At 39.9% G+C, this 16,007-nt stretch overlaps 1 protein-coding gene across 7 annotated transcripts in view; it reads right to left on the bottom strand.

Annotated features, from left to right (window-relative positions):
* Window positions 1-16,007, bottom strand: part of lrr1 (leucine rich repeat protein 1) — a 71,560-nt gene that overhangs the window by 52,163 nt on the left and 3,390 nt on the right. For 5 of the 7 annotated variants that reach the window (XM_087989753.1, XM_087989750.1, XM_087989752.1 and 2 more), the window contains exons 1-3: window positions 12,065-12,358; window positions 11,880-11,978; window positions 708-1,435 (exon numbers count right to left, since the gene is read on the bottom strand). In XM_087989753.1, coding sequence (XP_087845879.1) covers window positions 708-1,435; window positions 11,880-11,978; window positions 12,065-12,310 — 1,073 coding nt within the window. In that variant the 5' untranslated portion in view covers window positions 12,311-12,358. The other 2 variants (XM_043697351.2, XM_043697350.2) reach the window with 2 other exon arrangements.

The raw sequence follows: 16,007 nt of genomic DNA, 5'->3' as shown, positions 1-16,007 counted from the left end.
GGATACATGAGCACCAACTAGCCACCGAAAGACATCACCAGCTATCAATAGTATGCTTACACAGAGACGAAGGAAGATACCACATTGACTGGGACAACACATTCATCAGAGGACAGGTTAAACAGAGACATGCACAGGAATTCCTCGAGACCTGGCATTCAAACCAGAATTCCATCAATAAACACATCAATTTGGACCCCATTTACTAACCTCGGAGAAAAAGAACTGGAAATGATACCACCCACTTAACAGATCAAGATAAACAAATAGAAAGTGGGACAGAATACAAATGCTTCATTGGAGACTCCCTGATTAGGTTACCTAGCATGGTGACAAAACGTTTGAGATCAAATCTACCAGCTCAGCGAGCAAACTTACAACCCGTTCTTTCAGCGTATTGTTCCCCCCAGAATCAATATTGGAGGTGACAGAAGCATAGAAGTAATAGAATTCTGCAAATCACTGAGCTGCAATTAAACAACATAATCACATCTATTTATATCATTTATTGTTTTTCTGTGTGAAATATTTAATCTTTGTATGCTCCCACAATACTTGGCCAAGTTTAAAGGGAAACAACATGGTCAGCTCTGAATTAAATTCTTGAAACTAAGTGAAGATGCTACTCATCTTAAATCAGCTTAACTGCTGCTCAGTTTAAGCCATTATTAAATACTGCATCTATTTATTTGGTTAAAATCTCTTACCTGTAATTTATTGTTGCTCTAGCTGCTATCTCCAATAGCGTCATTGGAATCTGCAGCTGAATCATTGGAGTCAAAGGGCTAGGTTGTTCAAAAAGGTTTCCGAATAGATCCACATTCTCAAGGCACAACTTCTGGAAGTCGCATGGAAGATAAGGCAATTTGTTGCGTGCTACTGAGAAGAAGCGTAGTTTAGTCAGCTGCCCAATCCTGTAAGGAAGCCTGAGCAACTCATTGTCATCAAGTTTTAGATGAACAAGTTCTCGCAGTTGACAGAACTGAATAGGCAAAGCACGCAACCTGTTGTGGCTCAAATCCAAAAACTGCAAAGATTTCTGCAATGTGGAAGTACACAATGCAATACTGAATGTTTCCAAGTGGTTATTGTGCAAAACAAGCTCCGACAGACAAGAAAGATCCCCGATGGTGGCTGGAAGTTTGCGTATGTGGTTATTACTAAGATCCAGCTTCCGCAGTTTTCGAAGGTAGAGCATTCGCATATCAACACGTGCTAGTTTGCAGTAGGACACCTGTAGAAACTCTAGAGAGTAAGGGAAGTTTGTGGTAAGAGGATAATCTTTCCTAGATGTGATTACCATTTTGGCTTTTGGCTTTTCAACTTCTGAGGTCTTAACTGGAGCCAGATTGGACAACGGTATAGTGTCTATTTCACTACCTCGGTGAGCCAGCCTTAAAGTGGAAAGGAAGTTCTTCAAATTATTGACATCTGCCTGTTAAACAGAAAAAAAAGTCAATACATGATGAAATAACTTAACGGTTTACTGTGCACTGTCATAACTTAAAAGTGTTATCTTCAATTTTTATTTGTTAGACACTTCAATCTTACCGTACTTCTACCCATTGTTAGCAGATTTATGAACAGACCTCTCATATTTTGTGGGCGGCACGGTGGCACAGTGGTTAGCACTGCTGCCTCACAGCGCCAGAGACCCGGGTTCAATTCCCGCCTCAGGCGACTGACTGTGTGGAGTTTGCTCGTTCTCCCCGTGTCTGCGTGGGTTTCCTCCGGGTGCTCCGGTTTCCTCCCACAGTCCAAAGATGTGCAGGGTCAGGTGAACTGGCCATACTAAATTGCCCGTAGTGTTAGATAAGGGGTAAATGTAGGGGTATGGGTGGGTTTCGCTTCAGCGGGTCGGTGTGGACTCGTTGGGCCGAAGGGCCTGTTTCCACACTGTAATCTAATCTAATCTAATTTTAGAGTTGATCTTTCCCTGAACCTTCTCTGTAGCTGTAATACTACATTCTGCGTTCTGTTCTATTACCCTGATGTACTTATGTAAGGTATAATTTGTCTGATTAGCACACAAAACAGCACTTTTCACAGTATCGCAGTGACAATAGCAATAAATCAAATGAAATACTGAGGTGTCCTATACTATCTTCTCCTGGAAGCCAACAGATCATTCCTGTAACATTGCAGTCAAGGGTTTATCATTTAGTCTCCCCTATTATTAGAAAGCAAAGCTGTGACCAATCTTTAAAAACACCCCTTGCTGGAATGTACCTTTCTGAAAAAGTCGAGAGCATGCTGCTAGGAAAGCACAGCGGGTCAGGCAGCATCTGAGGAGAAGGAGAATTGATGTTTCGGTCACGAGTCCTTCATCATTCATTCCTGATGTGCTTTCCCAGCAACACACACTCTACTCTGGTCTCCAGCATCTGCAGTCCTCACATTTTCCTCCTTTCTGAAAAGGAGTGCCAGCTATAGCAGATCATTTCACGATTTTCTTCATTAGAAGCATATAACACCAAACACCAAGTCACAAGAAGTGATCATAACTGTTAAGAGGAGATTTTCTGTACATTTACATTAAGATAATTAAAATAAACACTGACTATGAATGTCAGTTGTAAGAGCAAAATTACTTGTTATCTGTTTAGTATACATCTTGCTTCAAAGTCTACTTTACACATTACTGTAATATGGCAGGTATTTATTCAGTTCATCATGTGTTAACAGAAAAGCTGAATTTAATCCATGGCACAATAGTATGTGAACAGTAATAAAGTTATAAGTAAGGTTATGTGTGAGCAGTGTTTTGAAACATTCAGACATTGCCTCAGGACAAAAAGTTTACTGCAATAATTGAAATTGACAACAGAAAATAAATGCCAAAAGTTTGAATTATATAATATGTATGAGTTATGTTATGAGGAGTTACAACAATAATTAACATTCAGACTTAATAACTTAGGTACTATTCACCTGAATTCTCTCCATTCTTCTCTAGATGATCATTTTTGCTGTTGTAGATTCATTGATTGCTTATGACATACCAATAACTCAGCTAAGTGGTCACTCTTCATAGACCACAACTTTAAAAAGTCCACGTGGCTGCAGAGTTAAAAATTACACAACACCAGGTTATAGTCCAACAGGTTTAATTGGAATCACTAGCTTTCGGAGTGCCGCTCCTTCATCAGGTGGTTATGAAAGTTATAACCTGGTGTTGTGCGATTTTTAACCTTGTCCACCTCAGTCCAACACCGGCACCTCCAAGTCATATGGCTGCAGGGTGCATCACAGCCTATTTCAAATTTCAACCATATATCCAACAGTAAAGTAGAAATCATGAACAAAAACTCTGCCTGTGTTTTTTTTTGCTTCCTTATCCAGGCATTGGTGGTTTATTGAACATATCTACATCTTATTTTCAGAATACAAGTTATTAAATCCAAGGCTTTCTGTACCAACACAACATAAAAATGTTTAATACCCATTCATGTCCACTTCCTATTTATCTAGTGGGAAATAAGGGAAAATATTTTTTTAAATGTATTAATGGAATACATTTATTGCCCATTCCTAATTATAAGCGTCAATTACATTACTTTAAAGCTGGAGACATATGTAGGCCAAAACAGGAAGAATAATAGATTTTCTTCCCTAAAGGACATTAAGTAACCAGACAGGTTTCTTCATGGTGATTTCAGTTGAGTTGGGAGACACAAATCTCTGGAAAGGTGTAGACAAGGCAAACACCAGAATCTTTGTCCTGTCAAAATGCCCTGGAGCATGGCCTAGTCATATCAAATGAAGAGTCAATTACAAGACCTCATAGCAACACACTCCAGACACTAGCACTTATTTAATCATGTCATTGCCTGATTGAAGGACTGCAAGGATGTTTGCTTCGGCCATGCCATGACAGGTGTTGACCACCTCCGGTCCAACCACTGCATCATCTTTCAATCTGATGCTATCCTTAATTTCTCTGGTTAGCCATTGTTGGCTTATCTCCTTTCTAGAATCCTCCTTCCATAATAGAATATATCTTTGATGGGAGACAAACTATTTTCTTAAGAATGTGGCATTCTGCCATAGTTGTAGATATAATCGCTGAGCTGGGAAGGCGAACATACCCACAACTATGGCAAATGACACCCGAGCTACAAATCTTTACCAAACCCTGAATTTGCCATTCTTCCTCAACCATCTTTGCTGCTAATCTCCAGTCTAATCCAGCTAGCTCTCCCTTCATTTCTTTATAACTATCCTTATTTAACCTGAGCACAGTTGTTTCCAACCCAAGTTGAGGAATCAAGCACACAGCAGGCCATCTTAGACTGTATTATACAATATTAAAAGAATAATTGGTAATTTGTTTGTGAAACACCCCTTGGGGATGACAGAACTCATCAAGATGGAAAGTAAGGTAGCTGATTCTGAGACTTCCCCCTCTAAATCTGAAGGGAAACTATGCTGGTATGAATTGGCTCTGTGGCTTGAGAAATGTTACTGAAAGAAATGACAGTAGATAGGCAATAGGAAACATTCAAAGAGCAAATGACTGAACTACAAAAATTGTTTATTCCTGTCTGGCACAAGAGTGCAAAGAGAACAGTGGCCAAACCATGATTTAGAAAGAAAGTTAGAAATAGTGTGAGATGCAACAATGAAAAAAACACAAATTGGCAAGAAAACCAACAATGGTCTGTAGGATTGGGAACTGTTTAGAAGTCGGCAAAGGAGGACTGAGGAATTGATTAAAAAGGGGAAGATAGAATATAAAGTAGCCTTTCAGGGAACATTAGAACTGACTGGAAAATTTCAATAGGTATGTAAAGAAAAAAAGACAAGTTTGAACCAATGTAGATCCCTTACAGTCAGAAACAGGAGAATATATAATCCGGAACAAAGAAATGGCTGCTGAGCTAAATTCATACTTCACTTCTATTTTCACAAAAGGAGGACACTAATAACATACCAGAAATGATGGGGAAAACAGTTTAGTGAGAGGGAATGACTGAAGTAAAACTGTATTAGTAGAGAAATGGTGCTGGAGAAATTGATGCCATTGAACGTTGATAAATCCCCAGGCCCTAATAATCTATATCCCATAGCATTTAAGGAAGTGGCCCAAGAAATAGTGGGTGCATGAGGTTATCTTCCAAGATTCTTTAGACTCTGGAAAAGTTCCTACATACTGGAGCATTATTTAGAGAGGGAGAGATAAATCACAAAATTATAGGTCAGTGTGACATCAGTAGCAGGGAAGAACCTAGGTTCCATTAAAAAGGATTTTATAGCAGAGCGCTTACAAAACAGCGGTAGAATCAGTTAGCATGGATTTACAGAAGGGAACTTATGCTTGCCAAATCTAATAAAATTCTTCAAAGATGTTGTGAGTAGAATTGATTGGGGAAGGTAGCGGAAGTGGTTTATTTAGATTCTCAGAGTCTTTCAAATCCCACATAGAAATTAATGTGCAAAATTAAAGTGCATGGGATTGGGGTAGTGTATTGGAATGGACAGAAAATTGGTTAGCAGATAGGAAACAAGAGAACGAATAAATGGATCTTTTTCTGAATGGCAGATGTGACTAGTCGGATATCACAGGGGTTGGTGCCAGGGTTCAAGCTATTCACGATATATGTTAATGATTTAGAACAGGGAAGTAAATGTAATATCTCAAAATTTGTAGATGACACAGCTGCATGGAAGGTTGTGTTGAAGTGGATGCAGATATCTTTGTGTGATTTGGACAGAATGGGTGGGCAAATGCATGGTAGATGCAATATGTTGTAGATAAATGGGAGGTTATCCATTTGGCAGTAAAAATAGGAAGCACATTCGTGTTTGAATGCCTGGAAATTGAGAGGGGGGAACGTTCAATGAGATCTTTGCACCAGTCGCTAAAAGCAAGCACACAAATGCAGCAAGCAATGAAGGCAAACTGTATGTTGGCCTTCATAGCAAGAGGATTCTTGTCCAGGAACAAGGATGTTCAAGAACAATTATACAGAACACACCTAGAATATTGCATGCAGCTTTGGTATCCTTATCTGAGGAAGGATGTTCTTGCTATAGGGAGTGCAGCAAAATTTGGACTACCAAATTTATTCCTGGGATGGCAGGACTGGCATGAAGAGCAATTGAATCAGTCAGGATTGTAGTCACTGAAGTTTAGAAAAATGATGGAAGGACCTCATAGAAACTTACAAAAATTCTAACAGGATTAGATAGGTTGGATGCAGAAATCATGCTTTCATCGGTGGGGGAGTCCAGAGCCTTAAACTATGACCCCTAGTTAAGGGGTAAATTTGTTAGGACTGAAATAAGAAGAAATTTCTTGACCCAGCGAATGGTGAGCCTATGCAATTCACTATACAACACAAAGTGGGTGAGGCCAAACCTTGTGTTTTCAAGAAAGTTGTTGATACAGCTCTTATGGCTAAAGGGATTAAGAAATATGGAGCTTGGGTGGGATTAGGGTGAATACAGGAAGCAGTGGTGTCTCTCCCTAACCAATCAGATTGAAGAATCCTTAGTACACTCTCAGGTTTAATTAAAGTGCAAGTCATTATGTGAGGTCATTATGTGTAATTCAACGAAGTATAATGTACAGAAAATGAAGAGAGAAAAAGTAAAAAAAAAAGAGATAGTTGAGTAGAAGACAGTGAATGCTTGTACTTTAAAAAATCTCCAATAAAAGTCTTAAGGACTAAGACTCCACTTTTAAAATTAACTTTCAGTGCCAGAGAGATTGTTACACAGTAATTAAGGCTGACTACACTGTTAAAAACTGGTTTCATTTGAATGGAAAAGCCCTGACTTTATCAGCTGTGTTTATCATAACAGTACCACAACTTCAAATAAATTGATACATCTTAGTGCCAAGTCTCGCATTGAGGTACCAATGTTGTGGAGGTGCTGGTGTTAGACTGAGGTGATCAAAGTCAGAAATCACATAACACCAGGTTATAATCTAACAGTTTATTTGAAATCACAAGCTTTCACAGCACGGCCCCTTTGTCAGGTGAAGTGAGAGGAATGCACACAGAACACAGAATTCATGGGCAGAGAGATCAAGAGATCATACAAATGGTGTAATGGAGTATCAAAAGTTAAGTCTTGACAGGTGACCAAGGGTGTTAGATGGGGTGAGTAAAGTACAATGGCTGAATAACAACTGAAGGGATGACCTATAATCTGATTAAATGAGGCAGAGAAATAATTACAAAAAATTAAAAATAAGATGATACTGGAGACAAACCAATGACTAAAATAACATGGAACACAAACAGAAGCCACTGGAAGAGTCCAGCCAGTCCAGCAGCATCTGTGAAGAAAAACCAGAGGAAGGGTCACCGGACCCAAAATGTTATTTGATTTTGCTTCACAAATGCCGCCAGATCTGCTGAACACCGCCAACTCACTCCCACCCCCACCCCAGCAACCTCTGCCCTTGCTCCTGATTTACAGCATCCACAGTTCTTTTGATTTTTATTTGACAGGACTAACATGATAGGTATAAGAATCACACGCCGAGAGTCTAACCGGAGTAATAAATCATCCAAAGCTGTACAAACTAAAAAAGGTAGCGCCTTCCCTCGGCATGAGACTGTTATATCTGTCATGTTATTCCATCTGTGAAGCAAAATCAGAATTAACATTTCAGGTCCGATGACCCTTACTCTGGTTTTGCTGCTGCCAGACCAGTTGAGCTTTTCCAGCGGGTTCTGTTTGTGTTCCATATTATCCTGGTCATTTTGTTTGTCTCCAGCACCCCTTTATTTTTAATTATCTCTCTGCCTCATTTAATCAGATTATAGGTCAGCTCTTCAGTTGTTCTTCAGCATTTGACACTTAACTCACACTAACACACACTCTTGGTCACCTGTAGAGACTTATTATTCCACATTCCACTCACACTGTTTGTGTGATCTTTTGATCTGTGTCCTTGATCTCTCTCCTCATAAAATCTGTGTTCTATGTGCTTCCCTCTCACTTCACCTGAAAGGATTACACTCTGAAACCTTGTGATTTCAAATAAACCTGTTGGTGTATAACCTGGTGTTGTGTGATTTCTGACCAGGTATCAATGTGGCATAACTTCAGGAAGGAGGGAAAAATCGAACAGCAATTTGTTGAATTTATTGAACGTTCAAGCAGAAAGTTAAAGGGAGGGAGCTAAAGGAAAATTGGCAGTCATACTAAAAAAAAAGCCTACCCTACAATGGGTATTATATCAGTGTAGACTGGGACCTCTGTCCCTCTGTCCCTTAGCTGAGAGAGCTAAGACTCTCAGTTTTCAACCAGATGGCCAATTGGATTACAAGAAAGTTGAACAGTCCTGTCAAAGACCGCTACGGTAACCAGTTCCAACAGAAGACCCAATGGAGCTCAGAACAGAGGTAGACAATGGGTACTGGATAAGGAGTCTAGATTAACGTGGTGCTGGAAAAGCACAGCAGTTCAGGCAGCTTCCGAGGAGCAGTAAAATCGACGTTTCGGGCAAAGGCTCTTCATCAGGAATATAGGCAGAGAGTCTGAAGGGTGGAGAGATAAGTGAGAGGAGGGTGGGGGTGGGGAGAAAGTAACAGAGTACAATAGGTGAGTGGGGGAGGGGATGAAGGTGATAGGGAGAAGAGGAGTGGATAGGTGGAAAAGAAGATAGGCAGGTAGGACAAGTCTTGGGGACAGTGCTAAACTGGAAGTTTGGAACTGGGGTGAGGTGGGGGAAGGGGAAATGAGGAAACTTTTGAAGTCCACATTGACGCCCTGGGGTTGAAGTGCTCCTCGGATGCTGCCTGAACTGCTGTGCTTTTCCAGCACCATTCTAATCTAATCTAGACTCTGGTTTCCAGCATCTGCAGTCATTGGCATACAGTCCTTATCCAGTAGGTAAAAACACAAAGAGGAAAAAGGTGTGCTCCAAAAGTACCACCCTCCAGATGATAGTACACCTTTTCTTCCCAAATTTTAACAAGTCATACTATAATGGCTCCCACTCCCACCAATAATATTGTGGCATGGGCAGGGTAATAGTGGGCCAATAGCCCAGACCAACATATTACCTGAATTTACTTCGAGAAGAACATCACAAAAGGCAAAATGACTTTGGAATGCAGTGAATAGACACTTTTTAAAAATTAAATAACAGACAAGCGTTTAAATTTGTTCCCTGGTTGTAACATATTTACATTAGAAAAAATTTAAAGGACCGTGTAGTAATAAAATGGCACCGTTCATTCAATGCACCTCAATCTCATACAGTATACAATGACTATTTGAAGGAATGGAATTATACATTATTTTTGCTAATATTTCTCATTCTTGAAGGATATCCAGTTCATTTCTACATCCTTCAAAATTTCAAACTTAACTTTCAATTTCATCCCATCTTTCAGGATATTAATACACGAGTACATCTAGTATCACATTCAAGCCACTAGAAACCACTTCAACATATGTTTGTCAATTCTTCCTCTCTTTCAAACACAAGCAGAAAGACCAATAACTGATATTTGGCTCCTTAAGCCCACTCCACAATTAAATAAAATAATCATTAGTCTATCTCAGTTACCCATTCGCACAAGATCCTCATACCTGTAGGTTTGTAGATGCTAAGGAAAATCAATTAACTTCTGACTTGAATATACTTAATGACTATAGATGATGTATGCTCAGTCAGGAACTCCGCAAGTTCCAAAAATTCAGCTAAATAGTCAATACCTTTATTCTGAGACAATGAATTCTAGCTCTCCCATTACCCGGGAGGATCTCTTTCTAGTAAGTAATTTCTTTAAAAATTGAAATATTATAAATGTGGTAATTTCCCAAACTCTAGCTTATGCAAGCCTAGTTACTTAAACTCTCCGGATGGGACAACCATCCACTACCCTGAAGTAAGACTAGTGATCGTTTGTATCACTCCTTCCAAAGGAAATATATTAATTTCTTAGGTAAGGAAAACAAAACTGTCCAGGTGTGATCTCATTAAGACTCTATATAAAGACATGTTTACTTTTAACCACCTAGCCTCCATTTATCTTCCTCCATGACAAGCCAATAAAGGTACTGATCAGACGACTCCACAATCTGGTACACTATCATGTGCAAACATATCAAAATATTCAAGTTGATTTATTTTTCTTGAACTTGTAACTCCATTTAATAAAACTTATTCAAACATCTATACTTTATAAAACAGTTCTGATAGTCTGAGTGATAAACAAAGGTATTTTAGCATGATTTTATACTGTAATGGATTCAAATCCCAGTGGAATAAACACTGGAATTAGGAGAAGCAAGCCAGTAGCTCTCAAACCTAATCTGCCATAATAAGACTGTGGCTGCTATTTGAGTTTTGAATTTCACACTCCCATCTATCCTTAAATCTTTGATTCCCTTTTGTAATTTTGTGAAACATACACTGAAATAAAGGACTATATTTATTACATTGCTTTCATTAAGCAATGTAATAAATATATTTTAAAATTATATTTGCTTGAATCATGGAGACAATGAAGCATCAAGTCAAAATCAGAAAAAAACAGTTTCAAAGTTGAAAACAGTCAATGCTCACTGTAGGAAGCATTAACTAAATTATGCACAGCAAAGTTCCTCAAAAAGCAACAAGATAATAAACAAATAATGCATTCTAGTGGTAATGGCAAGGGATAAACATTGACCAGATCTTTTCTACATTTCTTCAAACAGTACAATGGGATATTTTATCTTCCAGCAGATGGACGTTGTTTAACATCTTACAGGAGAGATGATACCAAAAATGCAGCACTGTCCTATTACAGTATCAGTGTACACTACATGCTAAAGGCTCTCGATTCTAACTTGAATCTTTGATGGTACCATCCCAGCCACATAGAGTCATAGAGATGTTCAGCATGGATACAGACCCTTCGGTCCAACCCGTCCAGATATCCCAACCCAATCTAGTCCCACCTGCCAGCACCCGGCCCATATCCCTCCAAACCCTTCCTATTCATATACCCATCCAAATGCCTCTTAAATGTTGCAATTGTACCAGCTTCCACCACATCCTCTGGCAGCTCATTCCATACACGTATCACCCTCTACGTGAAAAAGTTGCCCCTCAGGTCTCTTTTATATCTTTCCCCTCTCACCCTAAACTTATGCCCTCTAGTTCTGGACTCCCTGACCCCAGGGAAAAGACTGTGCATATTTATCCTATCCATGCCCCTCATAATTTTGTAAAACTCTATAAGGTCACCCCTCAGCTGCACTCCAAGGTCTCTTTGTTCAGCAACACTCTCTTGGACCTTACCATTAAATGTATAAATCCTGCTAAGATTTGCTTTCCCAAAATGCAGCACCTCGCATTTATCTGAATTAAACTCCATCTGCCACTTCTCAGCCCATTGGCCCATCTGGTCAAGATCCTGTTGTAATCTGAGGTAACCCTCTTCACTGTCCACTATACCTCCAATTTTGGTGTCATCTGCAAACTTACTAACTGTACCTCTTATGCTCGCATCCAAATCATTTATGTATTTATATTTTTCGTAGAACAGAAACTTATAAAGTAGAAAATGGAAGGCACAAGAAATTTTGGAATGTGGGAGAAGTAAAAAAGACGTTTAGGAAGAAAATTCTTGAGTGCATACTGCCTGAAGGCTGAATCAGTTACTGTAGCATGGAAAGAAAACAATATGCAAAGAATCAAAAAGAGCAATATGCATGAAATAGGACACAAAAGTGGTATGTTGAAGCAAGGTTTTGGAGGTATTTGAATACAAGTAAAGATTTTACAGTTGATACATCTGAGGTCAGAGGAATTTACCACAGAAACAGCTAGGTACTCAAATGGTTTTTAAAAGAAACAAACACCAATGTAAAACATTCAAATTAAAATTTTATTAAAATTATATAAAAGATCCAGCACATACCTTACTCAGACAAACATCCACAGCAGGCTCTTTCAGTCGGATAGTTGCTTTTCCTTCTTCCACGAATTTGGTGAAAAACTGCTCTATATTTTCTTTCAGCTGCAGAATTTTTTGTGAAAATATATTGTTAGCTGAATACTTTGCAAAGTGCACTCGATTGACTTGTACGATATTGTAAACCTCACCTTGTATTTACAGCCTGCTTTGTCTTTTAAGGTACAGATCAAAAGATGAATGGTTGAAGAGTTGTTTTTGATACTCCGATCGTGGTGTTTCCCTATACACAGAACAGCTCGGTTTCCTTTCCCTCTGTTCCGCATACCGAAGGTCGGGAGCATCCGATTGATGACTTCCACTTCACACTGGAGTTTCATAGTATCTGCAATGAAATGATCACCCACTGAAGTCATAATTCTGGACAATCGAAGCATACAGCATTCCCATGTACGGCAACCATATAAACAAGTTGGATGAACAGTGTGCTGTCCTTACGGATTGGCTGGTGCGTTGGCTTATGTAGCCACTGTTAGGAGCCAGAGAGCATGTCACACAACGAAGAGAGATTCCGTCCCCTCCCCTTCCCCCTGCCGTATAAATCTCTGGGTCAAGGAGAACCTCAGCTGCAGGAACTACACCCTGGAGTGTGGGGAGAAGCACTGCAATGGAAAACGGATGGGGGAACTGAAGCTTATTTAATTATAAACTCAAAACATTGCCTAAAAAAAAATGTAAACCCATTTTGGGACAGTGCCAACTGGGGGAAAAGTTCAACTGCTTCACTCACAAATGAGTTCACAGCCCTGAATGTATTATTTTACCCAATCTTAACTTCAGTATGTTCGAAAGATCGACTCTTTTACTGACACGTGGAATAGTCTTTTACATTAAAAAGTTTAAATTTGTCACACCCTCTCAAACTAGCATGTCGATTAAAAAAACATGTATCTGAATTGCACAGATTTAGTAGTGAACTAAGCACGGTTAATTTTAACCATACTTGAGTAATGGATATGATTTCACGTGGGCGCAGAAGCCTTCAGATTATTTACATCTTGGAACCGCCATGAGAATTAGTCGTCGGTGCACGTAGTGTACATTCACAAAGGCGGGAACAGCTTGTATCAGAGAACATTATAGTCAATGAACATCACGTTCTCCACGGATTGCTGCTCACGTAAATTTGAATCAGTGGGAAACAAGTGCCAAAACTGAAAAAGTGTGTAACAAATGCCTGACGCAGTCTTCTACCCCGGCCCAATTCCTTAATGGACTCCGACCACGTTTTATTTAGTATGCTATTTCTGAAGGACAGTGGTTTACACATCGCAGTACAAGTAAGAGTCGAACACAAAAATAAAAATACTGCAGTTTCTGGAGACAGCAGATTGAGACAGAAAGGACTGGGGAAACTCTGCAGTTCAATCATCTATCGAAAGAGAGAGAAAGAGTGGACTTCTCATAATATGACTGAAGATTTGAACAGTCTGCAACGGCCTGTAGTATGTCGCGTGGATATGATTAAAACGTAGCAAAGCTCAACATAATATAAAGCATAAACCATGTGTAATCCTATCAATATTAATTAGGAATAAGAGTAGGCCATTCGATAGCTGATCTGATTATACAACATTCCTGCCGACTCCGATAATCTTTTACACTATTGAGTCACATAAAAAGACTCCCCATTCACTGCCTTTCGAAGAGACCTCAATCATGAAAATTCGAAAAAAATTCTCATCACCGACTCAATTTTTGAACAGGTTTACACTTACATTTAGATTTTATTGTCACTGTACAAGAGTACAGTGAAAAGCGTACAACGTCGCCACACACTGCACCATGTTAGGTCCAAAATACCTAAGCGCACATTTTAGTACAGAAGTAGAAAAATAGAGCTGAAAATGTGTTGCTGGAAAAGCGCAGGTCAGGCAGCATCCAAGGAACAGGAGAATCGACATTTCGGGCATAAGCCCTTCTTCCCGAAACGTCGATTCTCCTGTTCCTTGGATGATGCCTGACCTGCTGCGCTTTTCCAGCAACACATTTTCAGCTCTGATCTCCAGCATCCGCAGTCCTCACTTTCTCCTAGAAAAATAAAGATACAATTTAAAAAGTTCAGCACTACAGTGTTAGTGTAAACGTGGAAAAGTAAAGAAATGAAGTTAAAGTCAAATATTACAGTCCTTTCTTAAGGTATGGGCCTGCTAACGTTCCAAGCTGGGCTTTCCCCACGAGACTTCGTTCTCCCCTGTGCCGGGCATGCTTTCCTGCATTGGGCGATGCCACCAATTTCAACCAGCTGCCTCATGGCCGACTGAAGACTGCCAGCCGCAGCCAGAGGCGACGAATGAGCTCTCAAGACTAAAGGACTAAAGAAAGAGAAAAAGCGAGAAAAGAAGAAATGAAAGAAAAGCAGTTGGAATGGATGAGCGCTGGTGAGGAGCCCAACTCTATCGCCATTTCCCACGAGAAGAAACATCCATTCCATATCCAACCTGTTAAGACCCCTTACGATCTTATGTCTTTTAATCAAATGACTTCTTCTTCATAACCTTAGTAGATACAAGCTTAGCCTGTCCAAATTTTCCGCATTAGTCAACTCACTGATTCCAGATATTAGTCTAGTATCTGAATGGTTTCCAATGCTTTACACCTTTACTTAAATAAGACTAATACTATACATTAAGAATTGGCCTCACCAATGCCTTATATAACTGAGCATAATCTCCTTATGTCTGTATTCAATTCCACAATAACATTCTATTACCTCTCCTAATCACTTATAGAATCATAGATATGTACAGCACGGAAACAGACCCTTCGGTCCAACTTGTTCATGACGACCAGATAGCCCAACCCAATCTAGTCCCACCTGCCAGCACCCGGCCCATATCTATCCAAACCCTTCCTATTCATATACCCATCCAGATGCCTTTTAAATATTGCAATTGTACTAGCTTCCACCACTTTCACTGGCAGCTCATTCCATACACGTACCACCCTCTGAGTGAAAACGTTGCCACTTAGGTCTCTTTTACATCTTTTCCCTCTCACCCTAAACCTATGCCCTCTAGTTCTAGACTCCCCCACCCCAGGGAAAAGACTTTGCCTATTTACCCTATCCATGCCCCTCATGATTTTATAAACCTCTAAGGTCACCCCCTCAGCCTCTGACGCTCCAGAGAAAACAGCCCTAGCCTATTCAACCTTTCCCAAAGCTCAAATCCTCCAACCCTGGCAACATCCTTGTAAATCTTTTCTGAACCCTTTCAAATTTCACAACATCCTTCCAATAGGAAGGAGACCAGAATTGAATGCAATATTCCAACAGTGCCCTAACCAATGTCCTGTACAGCTGCAACATGACCTCCCAACTGTACTCAATAATCTGATCAATAAAGGAAAGCATAGCAAACGCCTTCTTCACTATCCTATCTACCTGCAACACCACTTTCAAGGAGCTATGAACCTGCACTCCAAGGTCTCTTTGTTCAGCAACATTCCCCAGGACCGTACCATTAAGTGTATACGTCCTGCTAAGATTTGCTTTCCCAAAATGCAGCACATCATATTTATCTGAATTAAACTCCATCTGCCACTTCTCAGCCCATCTGATCAAGATCCTGTTGTAATCTGAGGTAACCTTCTTCGCTATCCACTATACCTCCAATTTTGGTGTCATCAGCAAACTTACTAACTATACCGCATGCGCACACATCCAAATCAACTATATAAATGAAGAAAGGTAGTGGACCCAGCAACGATCCTTGTGGCACTCCACTGGGCACAGGCATCCAGTCTGAAAAACAACCCTTCACCACCACCCTCTACCTTTGAGCCAGTTCTGTATCTAAATGGCTAGTTCTCCCTGTATTCCATGAGATCTAACCTTGCTTACCAGTCTCCCATGGGGAACCTTGTCGAACATCTTACTGAAGTCCACATAGATCACATCTACCACTCTGCCCTCATCAATCCTCTTGGTTACTTCTTCAAAAAACTTAGTCAAGTTTGTGAGACATGATTTACATTGCATGCATACTAACCTTTTGTGATAGATGCAGTAAGACACTCAGATCTGCAACCTGCTTTTTTAAATTCTCCCTGCCAGAAAATGGACAATACCAG

The sequence above is a fragment of the Chiloscyllium plagiosum genome, unplaced genomic scaffold, assembly GCF_037043375.1.
Source record: "Chiloscyllium plagiosum isolate Xiang-an unplaced genomic scaffold, Cpla_swu_hap1 HiC_scaffold_8, whole genome shotgun sequence".
NCBI lineage: Eukaryota > Metazoa > Chordata > Chondrichthyes > Orectolobiformes > Hemiscylliidae > Chiloscyllium > Chiloscyllium plagiosum.
The sequence above is the reverse complement of the archived record's forward strand: the minus strand, read 5'-3'. Positions and strand labels throughout refer to the sequence as shown.